Source organism: Octopus sinensis, unplaced genomic scaffold (genome assembly GCF_006345805.1).
Source record: "Octopus sinensis unplaced genomic scaffold, ASM634580v1 Contig11491, whole genome shotgun sequence".
NCBI lineage: Eukaryota > Metazoa > Mollusca > Cephalopoda > Octopoda > Octopodidae > Octopus > Octopus sinensis.
Genome location: NW_021832380.1, coordinates 122045 through 145149, shown reverse-complemented (window position 1 = coordinate 145149; position 23105 = coordinate 122045). Strand labels below are relative to the sequence as shown.

At 37.1% G+C, this 23105-nt stretch overlaps 1 protein-coding gene across 1 annotated transcript; it reads left to right on the top strand.

The window, feature by feature from the left end:
* The first annotated feature begins 19941 nt into the window (after positions 1-19941).
* Positions 19942-20550, top strand: LOC115228965 (POU domain, class 3, transcription factor 3-like). Its single transcript, XM_029799411.1, has one exon. The coding sequence runs from the start codon at positions 19942-19944 to the stop codon at positions 20548-20550; it is 609 nt and encodes a 202-aa protein (XP_029655271.1).
* The last annotated feature ends 2555 nt before the right edge of the window (positions 20551-23105 follow it).

Here is a 23105-nt window from a genome sequence, read left to right as displayed (position 1 = left end):
AAGGTTGCGAGAACTGCTGCGAATACCATTGATAATTGAAGCGTGGGATGAAACTAAAAGAACAACAGCAACGAATTGCTTCGAAAAAGCATTTAACAATTGGGCAAAGCAGGACACTCCGGATGCCTCTACTATTAAGGAGGACTCTACGGTTTCAGATGATAACGAAAAATCAAGTGAATAAAAATGATGAAGATATAGAAAAAATTGGTTTCTGTGATGCAATGTGTGCAATTGAGACTGGAAAAGTTTATTCTACAAAATTCACCTTCAAATATACCAATTATGGGTAAATTACGAAATATAATGCAAAAAAAACTTGTAATAACTGATTTTATGTGTAAAAATAAATAAATTCGAATTTTCTAAATTATTTTGAATTTTCGTTAGAAAAAAAATCCACTGTATTATCGATGTAGCATGTTTGTTACTCTCAATGAATATACAGTAGAATCATTTTTATCAAATAATTGCATCAAAGTAATACTAAATGTTTAAAATTAATTTTTTACGAATATAGAAAAACGGAGTCCGGACCTATTAAACGTGCTCATTGTAGATGGCAGGAATGATTTTTGTCGTTATAGTTAACAGTTATTCCGGGTGTTCCATGTTTATTGATATCAGAGTAAACTGATACATTCTCCAATCAAATATTAGACCAAAGGTACTAAGTTCACGTTAGCGTTGTAAATCAGTGCTAATTCGCTAGCTAAAGACCGTATTTAAAAATTTGTTTGATTTGAACTTGTTTAGAAATTGTTATCTTAAATAAAGCATAAAATTTATTTGCGTCTAAAAGAATTATCCTCATGTATCAGCAACCAGAAGATCTGTAAGATCCAAATTCGTTTCCATTAGACAATTAAAAAATGTTGAATGCAGTGACTTTCTTTTAATCTTTTCATTTATATGTTTTTTTTGACTTCTTTAATTCTAAATGTAAAAAGAACTTTAAAGACGAATAATTTGCTCTGCTACTCATTCAACAGTTAAACTCAGCGGAATGTGAAAACTCTCAAGATCTTATTCACTTTTCAAAAATTGACCCAGGAACCGTTTAAAATATATAAATCCATAGATTTCTCTAATTGGTCCATAAATCATAACCGATAAAAAATATTATTTAAAGCTATCTTCTATTAATATTTATAAATTTTCTGTCGCCAGAGCTAACAGATTTAGAACTGGCAGATCCAGTGCTGATGTTATCTGGATGGCTGCATTATGTCAAAAATACAAACAAAGCGCCGAGATACTCGGAATTGACATGTCCAGAGCATTCAATTCAGTTCACAGAATTAAACTCGTTAGAATACTCACAATATTTTTAAATCAGGACTAAATCAGTATCATCGTAAAGCTTCTTCAAGCCACTCAGAATTCACCGAGGAAAAATCATTGTGAATAAAGTTTGTATTTAAAAATTATTTTAGGCAAAAAAATGAACTTTTTTACACTATTCGTAAGTTTTGAGCATTATTGCTCAATAATTATTGAGCAATAATAAATCTAATTAAAAAACAGAACCAGTGAATTTTCCAATCGAGGAAGCATTTACTGATCTACAACAGATTCGTTTCAATTCAGATCTATCAAACCGAATTTATTCAAAATATCATATTTTTTAAATCATTCTTAAAGGATATTTCTGATTATCGACTATAAAACACATTTCAATAATAAATCTCTCATATTTCTGTTTAAATTTTAAACTTTAAAATAATGAAAAAAATAATCCCCATAGACCGCAATTTTTTGTTCAAGTACTGCACCCATAAGTAACTAGTATTGTACATTGTTATTTTATATTTTCTATCAATAATTAAAACTTAAAAATGTTCCTCCATTTAATCAATGTCATCAACATAAACACAATTATGTAAATTAATCGATTATTTAATAAAGATCACTGGCGTCTCCCGAAAGCTTCCTTTTGTCGTTCAAGAACAAGTCCGTCTGGCGAGGGCTCATCAAAGTCAAACTTTTTGAGGACACCGACGGGGCAATACTGCTTGTTTAGTTTATTTAAAATGTATTTTCTTGCGGTATTAAGACATGGGCCACATGCAGATATAAATGCAGATGTTTTTTTGTCGGAAATGTCCAAGAAATTCAAAAATTTGCTATTTTGGTTTGGTTTATCTTGGCTGCCGAATTTAAAAAGATTTCTTGTCGGGAAGCGGGTAGTCCGGCCATATGACATTTATTATTCCTCGAAAAAATGACCACAAGACAATTATAAGTTTTATAAATATTGACAATTATTGGAATCGCCAAATAAGTAAAAATGAAATTTTAATTAAAAAGAATTCTTCTTTTCAAGAAACTTTACTAAAAATTTCTACTTGTAAGTAAAGAAGAGTGGTCGAGAATCTGCTGGCAACTTTCTTGTTCACAAGTTCGATTCCCAGCGGCTCCTGTGCCGGAAGCTCCGTTTAAGTTCTACGAGTCATGGATATCTGATCACATATGGATTCCAAATATGAATGGATTTTCAAGTGAGATGTCAAAAGCTTTCTAACGTCCCAACAGCCGCACTACAATTAAAAGAAAACTTTAAGACAAGTTTTATTCTGCTTATACTCATTTTGCACAAACAACTTTAACTCGTTGCCTAAAAACTTGAAAGTCTTTTTGTCTTCATTAATTATCATTCGATAGGTCACCTCTTGTTGAGTTCAAAACAAAAATTCTTGTTTAATGGAAAAATAATATATAATTTGATAACAAAGATACCTAAAAGTCTTATCTATGTGGAATCTTATGTCTAAGTCTTTGCTTCGATTTTGGTCAGCAATTTATAATAGTTTAAAATGGACTCTGACTAGCCTGAGGGTAGAACTGATGAGTCATTTCAATGCCTGACAACAACGTACTGCCCGTGATGACAATGTCAAACTTTTATAGATAATCCTGTAAATAAATATCATCAGTAACGAGAAACCAATAAATCTGTCTGTGGGAGTACACAAAAATATTACAAAATTGCGTTTACAATTCTGTTAGTGAAGTTAGAAAATGCAAACAAATTTTAATTGAGGCTATCATGAGTGAAATTAATCTTCTGAATTTACTTCGATCCTTCATATTGTCAATGCTACGAAGAAGAGGTTTGAAAAATTCAAAAAATGGGTGGAAACTTATTGTAAAAGACGAAATTCAACAAACATGAATCAATGTGATATCAAGAAGGTCGATGAAGGTAGAAAGATTAACCAAAAACAAGACAATTTACTCCCTGTGAATGTGGAAATTTCTAAATGTAAAAGATGTCTTGCAAAAATAAATATACAAAACAAAATTTGAAAAAGTATGTCAAATAAAAAACCAACTTCAAAAATATAGTGGAGTTCCTCATGATCTTTCATGTATGTTCTTAGTCAAATACTAAATTCCTTAACTTTGTAATAAATCAACAAAACTTTAATATTGTGACTTACTCGAGATTAGAAAATCTTTTTACAAAAAAATGATACGATTGTAGAAATGATCAAAAATCTGAGACTTAAATCGGTTTATAAAAAAGAACTACTTTTCCTTTTAAATTTTATATTTTTCATAAAAATTGTTTTAACAATTCAGGAAATAGACAAGACAAAACAAGTTTTATTTCCCAACAAACCCATAAATTAATGTTAGGGAAAAAGCCAAGAGCAGAACAAGAGGCTATTTAATGTGGGTTTGATTTCATTGTATAGGGTCATTTTATGAGACACCACATGTCTCTTCTTCGCATATACCCAAGAGAAAAAATTACATAATAATTTCCACAAGTGATGTAACAAATCTTCTATCCTTCTGACTTTAACGTCATAAGCATCTTCGATTTTTAAATTTAAGTCCAATCCAAATGCCAATTTAATAGCAAATCTTCTGGTCTTTTCCAATTTTTTCACAAAAATGCTACTTTCTTCGGATCTATACCATCCTTGATAGTCATATATCAAGAATGGCTCAATACATGTAGAATACACAAAAAGGAAAGTTTCAGGCTCCAAATGAAATCGAGTTAAGGATTTCAACATTCCTGTAGCTTTCTCTCTTCGTGTTTTGATATGATCCTTAAAAGATCCTCTTCGATCTATCGATACTCCGAGATACTCCAATTTTCCAGAAGTACGTAAAATTATATTCAGAAAATACGTAAAAATTTTCTTTTTATATGATCGAATCTTGCGTTTCTCTTACGATTATTTATATTTCGTCATTCTCTAAATCTTTGTTTCGGTTCAATATTACATTTGGATTAAGTTTTTCTAAACTTTCAGAAATTAGTATGATTACCTGATAAAGGATCAACGTATTAAAATTTATTTTTTAACTTTTAAAAAGAAAAGATTTTTATAATAATTGATGAAACAGATATCCAATGAAAAGTTTTGCAGCGATTCTAATTGGGATCATTCGCTTTCCAACAAAATCCTATTTGGTTGAATGCAAACCACTGGAAAATCATGCCAATGCTTGTATCATCTGCCAAATAATAGATGATGTCAGTAGAGAAATGAAGACAATTTTTATCTATTAATTTCAGATGCCGCTCATTATATGATTTCTGGTGATATAAAAGTATCTAAATAAATAGGTGGTAAAACTTAATGGTCATGTATAACAACATGCATCATGTGACTTGTGTTTTTCATTTGTTATACAATACGGTTTTACGTATAAAGTGTGCATATCCGAAAGTAGATGATTTAATTTCAAGCATTAAAGCAAAAAACCTAAGACCTCGTAATTTGTTCAAGGATGTAGGATATCCATCTGATGTGGTAATTTTTTTTAATTTTGCAGATGGGGAAGTTGGTTTAAAGGAGCGAAATATTATTTCATTAATTTCGAAATAATTTGTGAAATTGTTTTCAGTCAGATTGAGTTTTGATATCAAATGCTAACATCGTGTAAATAATCCAGATATTAAACTTAAATTAACGGAGATGATATCCAATTATTCACAAATAATAGATCTTCTTAAAAGTTCGGAATGCTGCGATTACTCAATCAATCTTCATTAAAATTATGATATAAAAGGACTACATTTTTATGATGACAAGAAAAGATTAAAAATGATATGAACAAAAGAATGGAGGAAAATGGATTTAAATCTATTATTGAAATCACTGAACCGAAAATTAGCCAACAAGATTATTTTTTACTTTCACGCTGTCAGGCATTCTCTGCATCTGTTGAAATAGAAGTTAAAATGCTGAAAAATAGTTAACTTCAATGATTTTTATCTGGAAAATCTTCAAAAGGCGGGGACAAAATGAAAAAAAAGAAAATGCTGATATGATGAGGAAAATATAAACGTGGGATATAAAGTGATTATTAGACGTGAAGAACTAGATAATTTTGCTCTAGAACAGCGGTTCTTGACCTTTTTCAAATTTTTGATAAATTGTACCCCTTGGGGTTAAAAATGGATCCCGCGTACCCCCTATCGATTTTTAAATTTTTACATATCTTTTTTTGAGATAAATGATTTAATTATAAAATATAAATTATTTTCTAACTAAACAAAATCAATAAAATATTTTATGACGAAAAAGTGTAAAAGATTTAATTTTAGTGAGATATTTGTTGCTGCTTTTCTGCAACAAGTTTTTTAATATTCGAATCCATGCTACTAAGAGCGATTCGCATATCATCTCCAACTTTCAATCGATTTCGCATAAGTATGTTGTTGGATAAGGAATTAAATATTGCATACTAGCCATAGTCAATAACGAATACTTTGGAATCATTTTACTCCAAAATTTAATAAGTGTGCAGGAATTGAAACATATCTGAATAATCACAAAAATTGTAAAAGTAACCCTTGCAGTCGCAGAGCTTTTTAAATCGATTAATTCTTGTAGAAAAGGAAGTTCCTGAGCCTCATCAATCTTACCAAAAAATGGTTCTAAAATCCAATCGGGAACAATCTGATCGCTATTATCGATTAAATTAAATTATGTTCCTTAAATATCGCTTTTTTCGTTAGAAATCCTACCGCCCGATCCCAATTCAATGATTTCCGCCTCAATTGATTTAAGTGACCTGTCTATCGACATATTGGGTTTCTTTTTTAGAAGGACTGCTTTTTAAAAACGCCTACCTTTCATTGGTTTTTTTAGATTTTGAGACTTTTGGTGCTTCTAGTTCTATAGTATCGGTCTGCGTATAGTTTTCATTATATTTTGAGTCTATTCGTCTGGTTTCAATAGATACCCTGCTTTTTAAGACTTTTGCTTGCAAACGATTCTTTCAAACTAAAGTCACAGTTTGCTGTTTTTTCTATTTTAGTAATCTAATTAAGTTTTTTTGAGTTATTTTAGCGTGAAAGTTTGTTTTGATTATCTTAGTTTGTTTTGATTTACAAGTTGAAAAAATATTAAGTATTATTGATCAAATATATATTTCAAAAATGGTCATCTACGATGTTAAATGCCGTTATCTACAGAACCGGATTTACCTAGAAGGGACTCACACGCAAGAATCAAACGATATACCAAATATCTGAAGTTAATAAAGATAAGTGTCCACTTAAAGAAATGAATGATGATTTATTCAAAAATATACACACAAGTCATTAAAAAATATGAATTTTGAATAGTGTTTTATTGTTCAAGAAAACTCAAAAAACAAGGAAAGATCATTAATGAGGCACCGAAGTGTCTCTTCATGACAACTCCAATTATAATCAATCAACACAACTTTTCTTCAGGACTATCCGGATCAAGGGCACAGAGGATTCTTGTGAGTCTTTCGGCTTTTCGACCAGTTGTACTAAGCCAGTTTCAGTGCGAAACATCTTGTTTTTTCCAACTGTTCCATTCTCCTCCGTATAGCCATCGTAGCCATATGTGAGAACTGGCTGTACATGTAGATGTACGTTTCCGGACACAGATACAACCTGGTTAGGCTTTTAAGGATCCTTGCACTTTTTTTCCTCGGATTTGCTACGAGCCATTTCATCAGCATATATCATGAGTTTGCTAGTACGTACGGATGTTTGCCACAACGAGTTTGAAAAGAAATGGACTCAAGACCGACACTACGGAATGCCCCTTTTAAAATTTTGTTTAGACGTAATGAAATAAATCGAGTCGCAGAATTACAGTGATTGAAGGTTTGCGACAATACAATTTTACGATAAGTGAGCGGGAACCTGAAACGTAGTTAAATAATGGATTAGTAAATATTGTTAATCGTTTTGTTAGTCTCTGAAGTTTTTTACTGCTGGCATGTCAAATTAGTCTCAGATTGAAGAAGTAATCAAATGGGGAATACAGTGCGTGGACCCAATCGTAAAACCACTTTGTCACTATTTCGATTAGACTATTATCATTTACAGCTGTATTCCGCCATCTCTGCCGTTTCAGAAATGACTGTCTGCCTGAGTTCTTCTATGGGAATAAAGGAACTCGTTGAAAGACGAAAACTCGTGAAAAAGAGAAGAATAACAATTTGTAGAAAATTCTCATTAAGTAAAAATAAATTCATTTCTATATGGCTTTTTAATCTCTCTTATAAATACATGGAGTTCTCATTTTACCTTTGATCAGGTTTCAGAACGTCACAGTCAACTAAAAATAATATCCATACATAATTCCAAAGCCGATTCTTATCTGGGGCTTGTCTCAAGTCTGAATTCGGATTTAATTCTATAAAACTGCCAGTCAGAGATCTGTTTTTTAGAATACGTAAACGGTATCCAATTGACATATTTATTCAAGTCACGAATGGATGCCTTATTCAAGCCACCAAAGGTTTATTAGCACCCAATGATGAATTATATATAAAGGTGAATAAATGTAGTTGTGAAAATAAATGTTGATGGAGCAATCGTTGATGGGAATCAGAGTGATGTCTGAGAGGTTTCGTTGTAATTGGAAAAGTAAAGAAGTGCGGGACAATGCTAAGAAGGCATTCATTATTGAATAATGAATATCAACCCTGATAACATTGTAGATGGAACAACCGAAAGAGGCAAGGACAGAAAAATCAAACAGTTATTTTCCAGATTTCCGGTATCTAACCGAATTTTGATTACTAGAGTATTTCTAATGTGTCGTCAGATATCTTGTATCGAGTCAGTATTGATTCAGCATAGTCTCCGAGGAAGAGCACTAAAAGAGGAGTATGAAATAAAAGAATCTGCTAAATCAGTGTTAAAATAGCACATGGAACATTTATTATTATTATTTAAGCCAAAAACAGAATCACCGTCTTAACCATTAACTAACGTGTTCAGGTGATTCCGACACTTCTCAACAGTCTAGCCATCTTTTCACGATGTTCAGACCGTGACCCCACACACTTTCTGTATGTACGGTGAAATGCTTGTGGTCCATCTCCACGATCCCTCCCACTTGCCTCTACAAGAGACTCCAGTGTTCGATGGACAATTTTCATGTCGGTATGGTCCTTCAGTATGTTTATGGATTTTTCTTGGATTTTCTCGATTTTTAGTTGGTTCGTTGCCGCCAGGTTACAGCCCCAAGCAGCACATGCATAGCCTATTGTTGGCTCGATATACTGCTTGTAAAGGGTCTCTACCCCTGGCGGACAAGTTCTCCCACAGTTCGAAAGAAAGGCTTTCACAAGATTGATTTTCTTTATACAAGTTGACACGATCGATTCAACATGAGGTGAGAAACAGAGGAAAGTGTCAAACGTTACACCCAATATCTTCTGTGTTTTCTTTTGTGGTATTGGGACTCCATTCAGCGTGACTTCAATAGTTTTCGTCCCCATCTTCCTGTTTTTCGTGAATAGGGTGACTGCTGACTTTTCGGAACATGCATGTAGTCTGTTTTCATATAGCCATCCATATAATTCGTCCAGTATTCTTTGTAGTCTTTCCTTCGCGTATTCGACATTTACATCCCTAGATGCGACAACTATGTCATCGGCATAGGAGAGTAGTATGTCATTATTATCCATAGGAACCGGGAGATCATTCAGAAACAAGTTGAAGAGGGCCGGGGATAAAGGAGAACCCTGGGGTACACCATTGGGCAAAAAGCGTGATCTTGAACTCTCGTTCCCGACGCACACTTTCCCACGACGTCCGCTCAAAAAATTCGCTATCCATAGCTTCATAGGTGTAGAAATATTTGTACCAAATATCTTTTGAATTAGGATCTTCCTTGGGACGGAGTCAAACGCTTTTTGAATGTCGATAGTGCATACAATTGATTTCTCCTGCAATTTCTTCTTTTTGTGTCCTTCATTTATGAAATCTGTTAGTGTGGTGAGGAAGGAGGTCGTTGACAATCCTTCCTTGAATCCATGTTGAAATGTGGATTGTGGGAGGAAAGGGCGAATATGTTTTAGGACCAGTTTTTCCAAGATTCTTGACAGCACACATATAAGGGATATTGGTCTATAGGAGCCGGGGTCGTTTTTCGGTCTTCCAGGTTTTAATATTGGCCGGATTTTTGATAGTTTCCATAAGTTCGGTATAGAGTTCGTGAATAATGATGTGTTATAGATCGTGGTTAAAGCATTTATTGAAACTGGGCCCAAGTGTTTTAGTAGAATAAGTGGAATTCCATCCGGTCCACATGAGTTTGTTTTCTTCTGATTCGAGATTGTTTCAGACACCTCTTCAGGAAGAAAATAAGTCGTCGGGGGCCTTTTGGATGGCTTTGATTTTAATCTTGACTGTGAGTTCATTTTTTTATAAGGAATATGACTAATCTTGACACAGTGTTTCATAAAATTGTTTAGATTGAGCTGGTATGTTTCTGTTTTACGCTCGTCAGGATTCTTTAAGCGTCTCAACATCGTCCACATGGCCGAAATAGAGGCTTGTTTATTCATGGCTCTAGAGATTCGGCTGAGCTTCTTCCTTTGGACTTGGTTGGTATTATTCGTAATAAGCATGTTTAGAGCCCTGATTCGATCGATGATTACTTTGGGTCGATACTTTCTTTTCTTGAGGCTGGTTCTTTCTCTGATTAGTTTTTTCGTTCTTGAGTCATATTTTGAGCTCCCACTTCTTATACATGCTCTTCTGATAATCAACTTTCTTGCATCTATGATAGTTTTGTTGAAGCTTTCCACTGCCCTGTCCAAGGAAGAAAAATTCTTAGGGTGAAAGTTCTGGAGTCTTGAATCGACGTAGTTTGCGAAAGCATTCCAATCTGCGTTTTCGTAATCATAGAAATAAGTTGGTTTCAGTATGAGATGTGGAGAACAGTTCATTCTCATTATCATTGAGTGGTGGTCACTTCGGAGATCATAGCGGACCGACCACTTGATGATAGGGGAAAGGCGAGGTGAGCAGATTGATAGATCTGGCGATGTCCTCGTGTCCTTAGAGTTGTAGGGTGTTCGAGTGTTCTTTTTCGGGTTGTTAAGGATTATTAACTTCTGCAATTGCGATATCAAAAGGTTTCCTCTGGCATCGGCAGTCTGATATCTGAACCAAGCGGGATGCTTCGCGTTCAGATCTCCGCATAAGAGTAAGTTATCCAATTTATCAAGGCTTGATGGGTCAAAACGATAGCCCTTCTTGCATGAACCTGGGGGAGGTACGTAGACATTGGCGATTTCAAGTCTTCCGTAGGAGGTCATAAGTGAGATTCCAATTATTCCGGTGTTGGAGTCCTTCTTTAGGCTTGTATACGGTAAGGGATTCTCGAAATATTTTATTCCTCTTTTTATAAGGGTCAGTAGACCCCCTCCATGCTCCGATTCGCGGTCACATCGTAGTGCATCATATCCAGCAAAAAGAGGAGTAGGGATCCGTTTCGAAAGTTTCGTCTCTTGGAGAAGACAGATATCTATTCGGTTCTCCTCCAAAAAACTGGCAAGTTCCGCCGTCTTTCCTCGAATCCCGTCAATATTCAGGCATTGTATTGTTAGCTTTGGACCGGGATTCTGTTCCACGTCACCTGAGGTCAACAGCAACAATCGATAGTAAGTGCCAGCGTTGAGAAGATGCCGTCCAGGGGGAAGTCCTCTGGTTGGCGGGGAGCGAATGGTTCTTTTTAGATACCGTTTAGGACTGTATCCGGCGCCACCAGAAAAGGTGAACCACATGACGCGCGCTAAAAGCATTCAAATTCACCACACAAAATTATTAACACCCAATTATTATTAACACCCAACATTCCAATTATTATACATTTATCAAACGCATTCCTAATAATGCTCGTTATATTTTAATCAGAACAAACGCAAAAAACATAAATCAAGAATGTTTATAATTGTACAAATCAACCGTTTCTAGGTCCCGTTCAACATATCCACGGCCAATTAGACGCTCAACAAGCTCCTTAACCTCGGATTCCTAAAAATAGCACGTCAAGTCGACCTCGATTTCGAACTTGACAAGACGACTCAACTCCGTCAACACAGTAGAATATCCCATACTCCTCTGGGATTTGAACATCATCACAGCGACAGCCTCCAACACGGACATTCTATCTTTGGTGGACATGACTCTCCCAGTCCCCTCGCAATGGAGTTCTCCCTCCACCAACGGCACTCTCACCCACCTCCCAGGACAGTCAAAGTCCGAATTGAAGGAATACTCACCATCCTCCTCACTCCACAAGAGAATTCCCGACTTGGTGAGGGTCCCCAACACTGCAGAGAGAACATCCTCCTCCAGTCCACTCCCCTCGGCTATCTCGCGGAGACTCATCCGGTCAGCCCAATCAAACAACAAGAACACGACAGCCTGAGGAAGAGTCATCTCCACCACTTTCATTCCTCCCTAAACAACTACCGACAAACTTTACCTCAAAATAAACGTGGAAAACACATTTATCCAGCCTGTTAATCCACGTCAACTTGCAGGACTCTGCTGTGAGCCGATAGAACTCCTCAAATCTGTCCCTCATGGCAATGAACTGAGTGTCAGTGGCAGCAGACAACCGACGGGGGGAGACGCAACTCGACCACTTCGGGATTCATCCACGTCGAACTGCCCCAACTGCCTGTGTAGATTGCCAGTGGATAGAACGGCCCATTCTCCGTCGACTTGAACTCGTTAGTCCTTTTGAGGGCGGATTTGTAGTTTTTGAACAACTTTCCCAATCCGTCGACCTGGAGTGATCCGATCTCTAAACTCTGTGTGTGGAATTGCCTTTCTTTAGTTTTGTGAACATCAAATTCTCATCCTCCAATGACCCATACTCCCCATAGATCAGTCTCTGACTCGTGTCGTTGATATATCCGTTCATAAAGTCGTCAATTGCGTCTAAAATCGAATCATCCAATACCCCGGAGACATGAAATAACGTAAATGCAGTCATCCACTTGTTTCCGCAAATCACCCTTCTACAAATACTAAACTGACATACTGCATTCCCCAATAGTCGACAGATGTATTTATCTATATGTCAGTAGAGAATGTACTGAGAATGACGGGGACAGTCTTGTGTACTGGACAAAGTGCGTTCTCCACACACAAATGAATGTTTCTCTCGAGGTCGCTCGTGTCCTTGAAAACAGCCCGGACGAGAGAGAGGGCAGTGTTTATGACACCTGCTTTATTCATCACAAATACCCGAAAGCTTGGGGATAAACAAGTCCTCTAACAACTTCCCTGAATTGAAAGAACGGACGACCCCTCCCAAACAGTTCTGCCAATTCATCCAAACAACCCCAACACCAAAATACGCACACATTGAGTCCACCAACTGACTTTCCAGTCCATGCTTTCTAAACAGCGTATCCAGTCTAGTTATGGTGATTATGTCATTCTCCTCCATTAATATTTCTAATCGTTTTCCCGTGAAATCTCCCATTCTCTCAGACACCAAGAGCGAGTGGATTCGACGGCCAAGACTAAATTAGTAAAATACAAATACATTTCCCTGACATCTCGAAAGCGAGAAAAACTCTTTTCTTCAGCCTCGATCTTTCCCTCGACATATTCGATAAGTCCGAGAGTCTAGACTACTAAAACCACCCACCCACACTCAGACGAGCAAACTTGTAGTCTGCCTCCTTCCTGAAATAGGCATCCAGACACTCACAAAGTGACTCGAGTGCGTAGGACTCCTCAATGTCCAGAGTTGTAAGCAGTTGGATTCCTTTGGAGGTCAGTTCGATGTTCCTGCCGTAATTCCGTTCTACCACGAGAAGTCCGTTGAGTGAGGCAAGGTAAGAGGACTTGAGAGGACATAACACTCGGTCGACGAATTGGTCTCGTGATATCCTCAGGACTCCTCTTTTGGGGGAAATCAGTCGGTCGAATTCCACAAATACCGAAGCGAGGAGTTCCTGTCAGTAAAAACAGTCCAATACAGTTTGTTTACGGTAGAAAGACCAGAATGAGGTCACTTTTTGTAGAAAGAACTCAAAAGAGGAGACCTCGGCCTGGAAATGGGGGACTGATGTCTTACTGATTCGACAGGTTGGATTTCCGTGTGAAAGTGGTCTAGTCGTTGGTCGATTTGGGTGTTGAGCAGTTTGATGAGTTGGTCTCCCGTCCCCGTGGTGTGTATGACGTTGATTGCCTTATAGGCCGCCCAGAGAGAGGGGAGGTCGTCATTGTAGAGGACTGCGTGTATCAGTTGTTCTATGGTGTTCATCTGCTGATCAGTGGACTCGGGAATTCGAGGATGGATATACGTGAGATGTAGTTGTGTGGGGACTTGCCCATCTTTTTGCTGTTGTGTGTACTTCGTTAACATTGCTTTCCAAAATGTATTTAAATATTTAAAAAGAAGTAAACAAATAAAATAAATTTATATTATAATATTTAATTAACCTGAAAAAAAATCTTATAAGACGTAAATGACGTAGTCTAACTAATAATTCTCAATTTTTTTTTCACGAAAAACGATATCTAAAAGTAAAAGATAGCAAGCTAATTAAAGGCCTCACGAGACACCCGGCCAGCCTCGCGAATGGCGAAGCCGTTCCCTCGGATCACAGCAATCGACGACGTTCGCACCAAACAAAAGCCAAAAATACTCCTTGGATCGTGGCTAGTCCTTGAAATCCGTCGACCGAGCGAGCGAAGGAAGGGAGTGTCTTGGGGCGAAGATCCCGAGGACCCACGGCAATTGGAGTAAAGAACAGCGAGTTGGAGAGGTGGCCGTACTTGAGAATCTTTCGCTCCTCGGCCTGCCCGAAGCGTGCCCAGGATTGGCGGCGGAAGAGCGAGATTTCCAGCGAGAACGTGTCCGAACAGGTAGAATCCCAAATAAGGGATTTCCCCTGCTCATATGGGAAGGTGGACATGCCGTCTGGGAGTTGCCATCCCCTCTATCCAATCCAACAGGTTCAAGGATTGACGGGATGCCAGCTGAAGCGAGGGCTCTCTGTATGACTGAGTTGAGTTCACTGTGAGGGGGGCACGACCGGCACTCCGCCGGCAAGCGAGGGGATGCAAACCGTACTCGTCAACAGTACCCCCACAACGGCATTTGTGCGTCTGGCTGATTTTCAGCCCGACACGGAGGGAGATTGCAATTCTTAGGCATTCCTTGTCCACCAGGTTCCCGATGGAAAGGAGAGGGAGAGCCTTTAACCAGACACCGCTGCCTTCGCAGCGACCTGCACGGAGGCATTCTCAAATAGCCCGATAAGTTCAATCTTTAAAAATATTTTATTATTGAAAAATTGGCATGAAAACTGCGCATTGATTTGAAGAAAATTTAGGAAAGTTTGCCCAAACGAAAAATACAAACTAACCATTCTAAATGCTGAGAATAGACGAATGCATTATAAATTTACAATTATTCGACTAATTTTGCCACTGCATTTCAGCTTAATAATCACAAATAATTGAGATTGCTCATCAAATTTTCACTTGATTTAGAGGAAATTAAGCCTCAAGTTATGTCAGGTTGATTAAATATGCTTTTGTGGACCAGTATCAAAAATACATTTTATTTAGTTATAAGTCAGTTAGCCTACCGAGTTTTCGTCCATTTTATATGCGTCTCTTCTCGTATATCTCGGAATATAAGATTTCCCCTAAAAAGTTTATATTTATTTTATTCACATTTTTAATTGCATTTGGTTTTTCAAAACATGCGACTTCAGTCAGTTTGTTCATTGAGAACGAACAGGAGTTTTTAGATTCCAATTTTACGATATGATTTTTGGAATGTCGATTAAATGGGCAGAGTTCTCGGTTCACCTCAATTTTGCTCAAAATATCGAATATTTCCTGGTCACTTTTTTTCCGTAGTTTCTGTGGTCCTTGTTGAGGTCTTTGGGCTTTGTTTTCTCTACGAATTTTATCAGCTTTAATCTCCTAAACGATTAAAGAACCATTTACCTCACAACACTTGGAAAATTTGATGAGAAAGACTTTTAAGACACCAAAAACCTCGCTAACGTTGAATGTGTTGTAAGATTCACTAAAAAAATCTGCCAACTCCTTTTTCTTTTTTTCGTACTCCAAAAGTGAATGTTCTGTGACTGTGATTTGTTTTTCCAAATTCTGCCACATTAAATATTTAAATAACAAATTTAATGTTTGCAATTTGTTCAACCAATTCAGGGTCGTTTTCAATTTGCTTAGTTTTATCCACCACGTCCTCCAGTCGGTGCTTCAGGAGTTGAAACCCTTTTTTTGAAGTATCGGTCATAGCTCTGTCAAAATAAGCCAAATATAAACTTTTCTACATTCGCGAGTTTGTGAACTTCATTTGTAAAGGACACGTGTTTATCCTCCAAGTCCCACAATCGTACATAACTCAAACCTCAACCAAGCAGTGAAGCAGATTGTATCCCACTCGGTTGGTCTTGGTCTCCCATACCTGGTTAAGCGAGAATATGGAGAAGGCACTGGCATTACCGTGACTCTTTCCCTCAAAATATACAACATAAAGTACGTAGTTCAAATAATTGCCAACGACGAGCACTCGAATGAGCAAGTCGTGTAGTTCCTCGTTCTTGAGTATTGCTGGAACTGCGGCAGTGAGTCATACCTTCACAGGCTTCGATGGTAAGTTCGACTGAGTCTTTAATGTGGCTGGCGGAGACTGCGAATTCTTCCACGAGCAGCATCGCTTCGACCCGTATTTCGTAGCTGTGATTTAAGTTTGTAATCTACTTTTGTAAACGAATAAGCTTGGCCAAAAAAAGTTCGCCGTCCTCTAAGACGAGTCCGTTTTTCACCCCTTCGGTTATAGCAGTGATCTATTGGTTCCGAAGACAGCTCTACCTCGTCTTGAGAGGGGAGTAGTGAAGACAAATCCTTTAGTTGGTCTCCAGTGAAAGAATATGAGTCCCATTTAGAGATATTGGCAATTATATCATCGACGGGAATGCGAAACTGTCGGACAAATATGTTCACACACAGACTCCTTTTGGAACCAAGTAATTTAGACTATAATGTCAGGTTTAACTTACGCGAGGTTTTTTCGTTTTGAACGAGCTTTGGACAGATCTGGCGTGATCCTCTGCAAACATGTTTTCCATTTTCTGCCAATCCAGGCTACTGACAATTCTCCTGACTTTGTCTTGATTTGACCAAAGTGATGTCGTGTTGATGCGTCTGTCTTCTATTTTCCTCCATCGTATACTTCGCAGTTTATTGGTCGGTTTAGGGACCATTTCCTTCTTCACCGACTGACTTTTGGGACTCAGAAAAAAAAGTGGAGTCGGTGGGGGAGGAATTGAGTTATGGAGGGACTCACTAGAAGTGGGAGACCCTGTCTGTTGGACAGGAATTGGAGTGGACAATGCAATGTCTTCAATTTTTTCGTTGTAACTCACACCTAAAAACACGTGACTTGACTGACTACTCTGATCAGTACTTTGAAGGTCAGTTTGAGTGGCCGAGTCGGAAAAAGACTTTTTAGGCTTCTGTGGGGTATATTCGAAGTTTTCTAAATTTCCTTGATCGTTTGAATATTTCCAAAGGCTGTTGAGAACGTGAATAAGACAGAGGTGATCCTCCTCTTTGATCTATTCTGTTTGAGGACCGACAACCCTTCCGAGTATTTTCTCGGTGATTTGATTAGTCATTTCTCTAATGTCTGTGTTCTGTTCTTGTTTTCCAAAATGTTTGAGTTTCTCCCACTCGTTTTGCAGGCACGCAAATCTACTTTGTCTGCAAACATGAAAATGTGTAAAATACTTAATTTTTTCAAAGTAAACGTCAAATTCTTTAACTAGACGTGTTTCAGACAACAACCTGAGAATATATCAAGCACGTCCTTCTCTGCACAGTCCCCCGCAATGGTGTTGATCATACGCATCACTACAAGCTTGTATCCGTCGTTCGGAGTGTCCAATTCTTCCACGAGGCGGTGGAATCTGGGCTTCTTGGGATTTGCCTAGAAATTTAAGTTTTTCGGATTATAACTGTCCACATGTCAAGAAGGTGGAGGACGGTGGCCCTTCCCTGCATTCCCATAGTCCAAAGCGATAAGAGAAACTCGAATGACTGCTTTCTACGTACCAAATTGGGGACATTCAGGTCTGCAGTAGTCGAGAAAATGTACTACCTGTCAATATTTTGGAATAAATGTCGATGTGTTTGATTGTTTTAGGGAGTTCGCTTGGCTGGGGGAGTGCAGTTGTGCCTAGATGTTACTCCACCCCAGTCATACCTTTCATTACAATGTGGGAAATGCATAATCAATTTCATTTAATGTACAATTTCACGCTTTATGCTTGATTTGGTTGTATATTAGTTGGAATAACACATCTTGGTGGTAGTTCAAGGGGACCAGTCTACAGGTGGAGATGTTTTTTAATTATTATCGGAAATAAGTATTTAATCATAAATATTAAATTCAAAATGAATTCCAGTGTCGTTCCGAATAGCTTTAATACAACAACTCAGTAAAATTGATCATCCCATTTAAGAAATGCAGAATTTGGAGAAAAACTAAAAAATATTTTATTCTGCAGTCTCCAGTCCGGACTAATTGTCTCCGCCCTCTACTTTCCTTACGGAGTAAGAATGGCAGCCGCTAAATTCCGTGAACAAAATGTCATCACCGTTTTCAAAACCAAGGCAGATGCGTCGGTAATGATAGTTAATGTCTACTACTCAAGAAACAGTACTACGATACACTGCTGCTGGGGGGAATGCGATATGGCTTCTTCTGGGGCAAAAAAGTGTTCTTTTTGGTCTCCACGGCCATGCTCGCCATCGAAGCTACCCGACTTTATGGAAAAGAGCACGTTATTCTTGAATATTCTATTGGATGTGGTTTGGGGTCATTTTTGTTTATTTCAAGGCACGGCCGGGTTGTTGTATTGTGTTCCTCGTGGGCTGAGGGCTTCTGCAGTGGGACTTGGTCTTGGTGCTAGTTTAGGGTTTTATTTTGACACTATAAATTAGGGCGTTTGGAGGTGCTTTTAATTACTTATTTGATTTTAGTTATAAATAAATTACATTTGAATTAATTTATTAACAAATACATATTTAAAAGTAGTTGTTGCGTTGGTGATGGAATGTCAGTCTGATTATGAGCCTGAAATTGGACAGATTGAAGGTCCTAATTCGATGTATATAAAACTCATATCTTCGGATGGATTCGAATTTATAGTCAAGAGGAAATATGCTGTCCGATCGGGGACAATTAAAGCAATGCTTGACGGACCAGGTTACTCACCTAAGTAACTCGTAGTCGTTTCTTCTGAGAAAGAAAAGAATGAAATTACGTTTATGGATATCCCGTATCGAGTCATTCGACTTTAATTAGATCACATGTTCTCAGTAAAGTCTGCGACTACTTTCAGTACTGCTCCAGTGCCTTAAAGTCTGGAGTCACTGCTGAGTTTCCTTTGGATTCCGCAGCCCTTCTGGACGTGCTTATGGCCGCTGAATTCCTCGACTGTTGATTCTAATATTTCTGATTTATTTCACTTTTTTGAAATGGTTATTCAAGGTCTGTTGGTGCGGGGAATCCAAGGAGTTCTGTGATTCATTCCCCTCCTATTGTTGCCCTTAATTTAGCATAAAATACGCTATATTCTCGCATATACGTCGACCCATAAGTTTACGTTACCAGTGGGAATACAGGACACTAATTCCAGAGAGTAATTGTCATCAATTCGAAAGATTCAAGATTGCTTGTTTTGGAGGGCTCTCACTACCTTTAGTTTAAAAGAAGCCATATAGGACATTCTTTTTTGTTTACAGTGTAAACTTTACACCATCTATATCTGATTTACTTTTATAAATTTAATTAGTGCACTTTCAATATTTATGGTTGTACGAATCAGCGGTGTTATCGTTCTTTTGCACGATCTAATAAGTTGTTTAGTATCACATATTTTTATGTCCCGTCTATCTGATGGGCATATAAGTCGACCTCATAATTTGGTGAGTGTTTTTCATAGTTCTAAAGCCGGCTTGACGCGAGTATATACGGTATATTTTTATTAAGTTAGTAAAGTTTACACCATTCATAATTGATTGACTTTTTCAAATTTAATTAATGCATTCTCAATATTAATGGTTGTATGAATTAGCGGTATTCTCGTTCTTTTATTAAGTAGTAACAGCGCTACCGCGAAAATACAGGAACGTATGTACCTGAGCCTTCATATGCACCAGCCACGCAGTTTAGAAAATCAAGAGAGAACAAGAACCGATTTCGTAAAAAAATTGAAGAATCGACGGAATTTAAAATTTTATCCTCCAGTTTAACCACAGTCACTTCTGAATAATGGATTACAGGTTTTTACTAAAATGATTTTGTTTGAAAACTTTAAAAACTCAAAGAAATGACACAAATAAGAATCAGCATAGTGATATTCTAATTATCTGAAAATACTGGCTATTTCTGAGTAAGTAGTATTGGTATGCAGTTGGCAAAGAATACTTTGTTTGTTGGATAGTATCAGACGAAAGTATTTGCGTGTGTATTGAACGAAACATATTGCTTCGCGTTATGAATGAAAATTCAAATGTTTTGCAAATTTACCGTCGAATTTTCAGATGTGCATTTCATAGATTTGGCTGTGTAATACTTGGAAGTATATAAATCGTTATTAGCGCTAAAATGCATTATGAATCAAAATTATGGCAATCCAAATTTTTACCAGTGGTCTGATCTATGTGACGACTCTTCAATTCAAGGCATGTTGGATGATCATGTTTTTACAGAACAAAGTGAACACGTGAATGACAAGATATTTCGATTCACATATTATTTCAGGTGCGAGAGGAACAAATTGGGACTCACGCAGTCGGCCGTGTCCTCTATGCTTGAGAAGTACGGTTTTACAGTCTCACAAACGACTATTTGTCGATTTGAATCTCAAAAACTCTCACTTTCGTCTATGGCAAAATTGATGGATATTCTCAACTATTTTTTAGTGGCAATCACAAGTTCCCAAGACTGTCCCCAACGGGATTACTTCGAATTGAGTATGAAATGTCGAGTTGTAGAGAAGTATAATTATAAACGCCGGAAGAGGACTTGCTTTACTGAGGATGCCAAAGAATATTTACACAAACTATACCGCAATTGCCAAAAGCCTTCAAATCTTGAAATGACACGTGCGTCCCACTATCTCGGAATCCAGATCGACATTCTCCGAGTGTGGTTTTGTAATCGAAGACAGAAAGACAAGAAAAAACGCCATGATCAACATCGTGGTGACTTTTATAATTGATACCTTTTTTTCAAGTTTTGGGGGTCTCAGGTTTGCTAGTCCGACGTTGTTACGTAGGGTTTATTGTAAACAAACAAGTAAACGTTAAGAATATTAATTAGACGACATAACTACGGACCTGCTGTTGTTGAGAATGACCTAAAAGCTATCAGGAAAAGAGTTTATACATGTCGCCTGTCAGTAGATACCGACATCTGGTAAGTTGTGTTTATCCTTTTATTTTCATTCTGCTATTTTAATGGTCTTGACCTTAATAGTCTGTCCAGAAAGTGCCATATTTCTAATTTTCTGAATAATTTCATTTTTATTTTTGAATAGATGTTTCATTTATGTATTTCACATTTACGAACTGCTCACCACTCTTCGCAATTTTTGAGTTTTCAAATAGAAGTCGTAGTTGACTGCAAGAAGAGAGCTTGCTGTGAGAGATGCACCAAATAGGCGACCTTAAAAACCATTTCGGTCTTTAATACCAACACGACAAAACTCGAATCCGAAGACAGAGAACACAATAATCAGCAACTTTCAAATAGCAATTTGACACACTTGAATGTGTACTGAAGGAGAGGACGCGACCAAGGACGAAAAACTCAGAAACGGACCTCATCATAAAATTGAAAAAAACTTTCATTTACAAATTTACTGTTTTGAAGGTAGCATGTAGTAAGCAGTTCGCACAAAATACATTTGAGTGTTAATTTGCAATTTCTCCCGGAACTTCACTCATTATAAAGTTGAAAAAGAGGGCATCGAACTCTACATGGCCTTTTTAAGCTGAAACTTCTAAGAGAATAAATTCTCAACACGAATAAACAACTCTTTATCAAAGGAAAGTTTTCAATTCAAAATAATGCTTTTTTGCAAATACATTTTTATTATTGTGTTTTATATATCGTTCTCTCCGTTTTAAATGAGTCCTTCTCGAAATATGATTTGATTTGTGAGATTTGATAAATTCTTTTATGAAATGTTTTTTTGATTCGTGTTTTTGTTAGTACGCTCATATTCTGGCATTAATTCTTATGTATTGTGTCTTGTGACTGAGATAGTTTACTTTAGGTTAGTTCGAGCTTATATTTGTTATTATAACGTTTGATCCTTGATATCCAATATGATATTTACTGATATATTTGGAATTCATGTCAAAATGTTTAGCCATCGCTTTTCTATCAGAGGATTTTTTCGAATTAACGAACAAACATTTTCTGCTACTTTCAGGAGAATCAAACGACTTTTCAGTCACAAAAATCGACGATTCTATTATTCTCGGTTCCCCATTTCATTCGAGAGGAATCAAAAAAGCCTTTGTTAAGAAAGAAGTCGTTTTTGATTGTATGCCAATATGATCTCGTCTCTGAGGGCTCTGTCAGATTCCATGGGCGCTCTAGACATCTGGTCGGACTTAAACATGCAAATTCAACGAAATAAATTTTTTCAAATGGAGTGGGACGAAATTTACTGGACATCTGTTTTAAAAAATCTACGCTTCCGTTTGAACCAACTCGATCCTGTAGCCTTGAACATTGCTTGTCAGGACCATTCTGATGATTGGCTCGGTGCTATTCCTTCGGTCGCCTTTTAATTTCTCTTGGATGATGAATTCGCCTTCGTTTGGGTCTTAATGTGGGACGGCTTTATGCTTCTCGTCTCGAAGGATTTCACCCTTTCTTATGCGTGTCAAAGAACTCTTCGTTCTATCATGTAGGCCTATCACGGAAACGGGAAACGGCTTGATTGAATGACACTTTCTTGCTGTTGAGTCCAGCAGTATTCTCGGAATGAAAACACGGAAATTAATTTTCTTGGTAGGTTCTCTTATCTTCAAAAGAATGTGTGACCCTTAGAGAAGCTAGCTGCCATTTCAGCGTGTCTCTATAGCCATTTTTGTTTTGAATTGCTTGATAAACCACTTTTTGCGTATGTACATTTATAAAGCAAGGGCTGATAAGATTGATGACACGACGATTCTGATTGGCAGGTACTGGAACAAGCTTCTGGTCAAAATATTCTCTTAAAAAATATGGATGACGTCTCTTTGTAAAATATTATATTTATAAAAAATTTTATTTTGTTTGTCTAATGCAGGGGTGCGCAAGCTTTTTGGGTTTGCGGCCGCATAGCATTTTTTTTCCTTCTCTTCCACGGCCGCACATTTTCTGCATTATTTTTTCGATATTAATATAGTAATTTTTTTTAATTATTAAAAGTGACCGCATAAATTGCCCATTGTCATCGAGACCGAATGAGTTCTTGGACAGGAAATGCTCTCGTTCATCAGGGACATCATATTATTAAAATAAATAATTATTTCATGGACAAAAGATAAGAAAGAAGGAAAATTAATTAAAAGAAATGTATTATACAAGTTATTCTAATGACGGCCAGGATCTTTGGTATTTTTGCGAGCTTATTGAAATCCACTGGTAGGGTAGATATCATTATGCGCAAACATGACTCTAAGTTTGCATCCGTTATTCGAGATCTATATTGACTTTTTAAATATTTCATTTTGGAAAATGTAGACTCACATAAATATGTGCTTCCGAATAAAACGA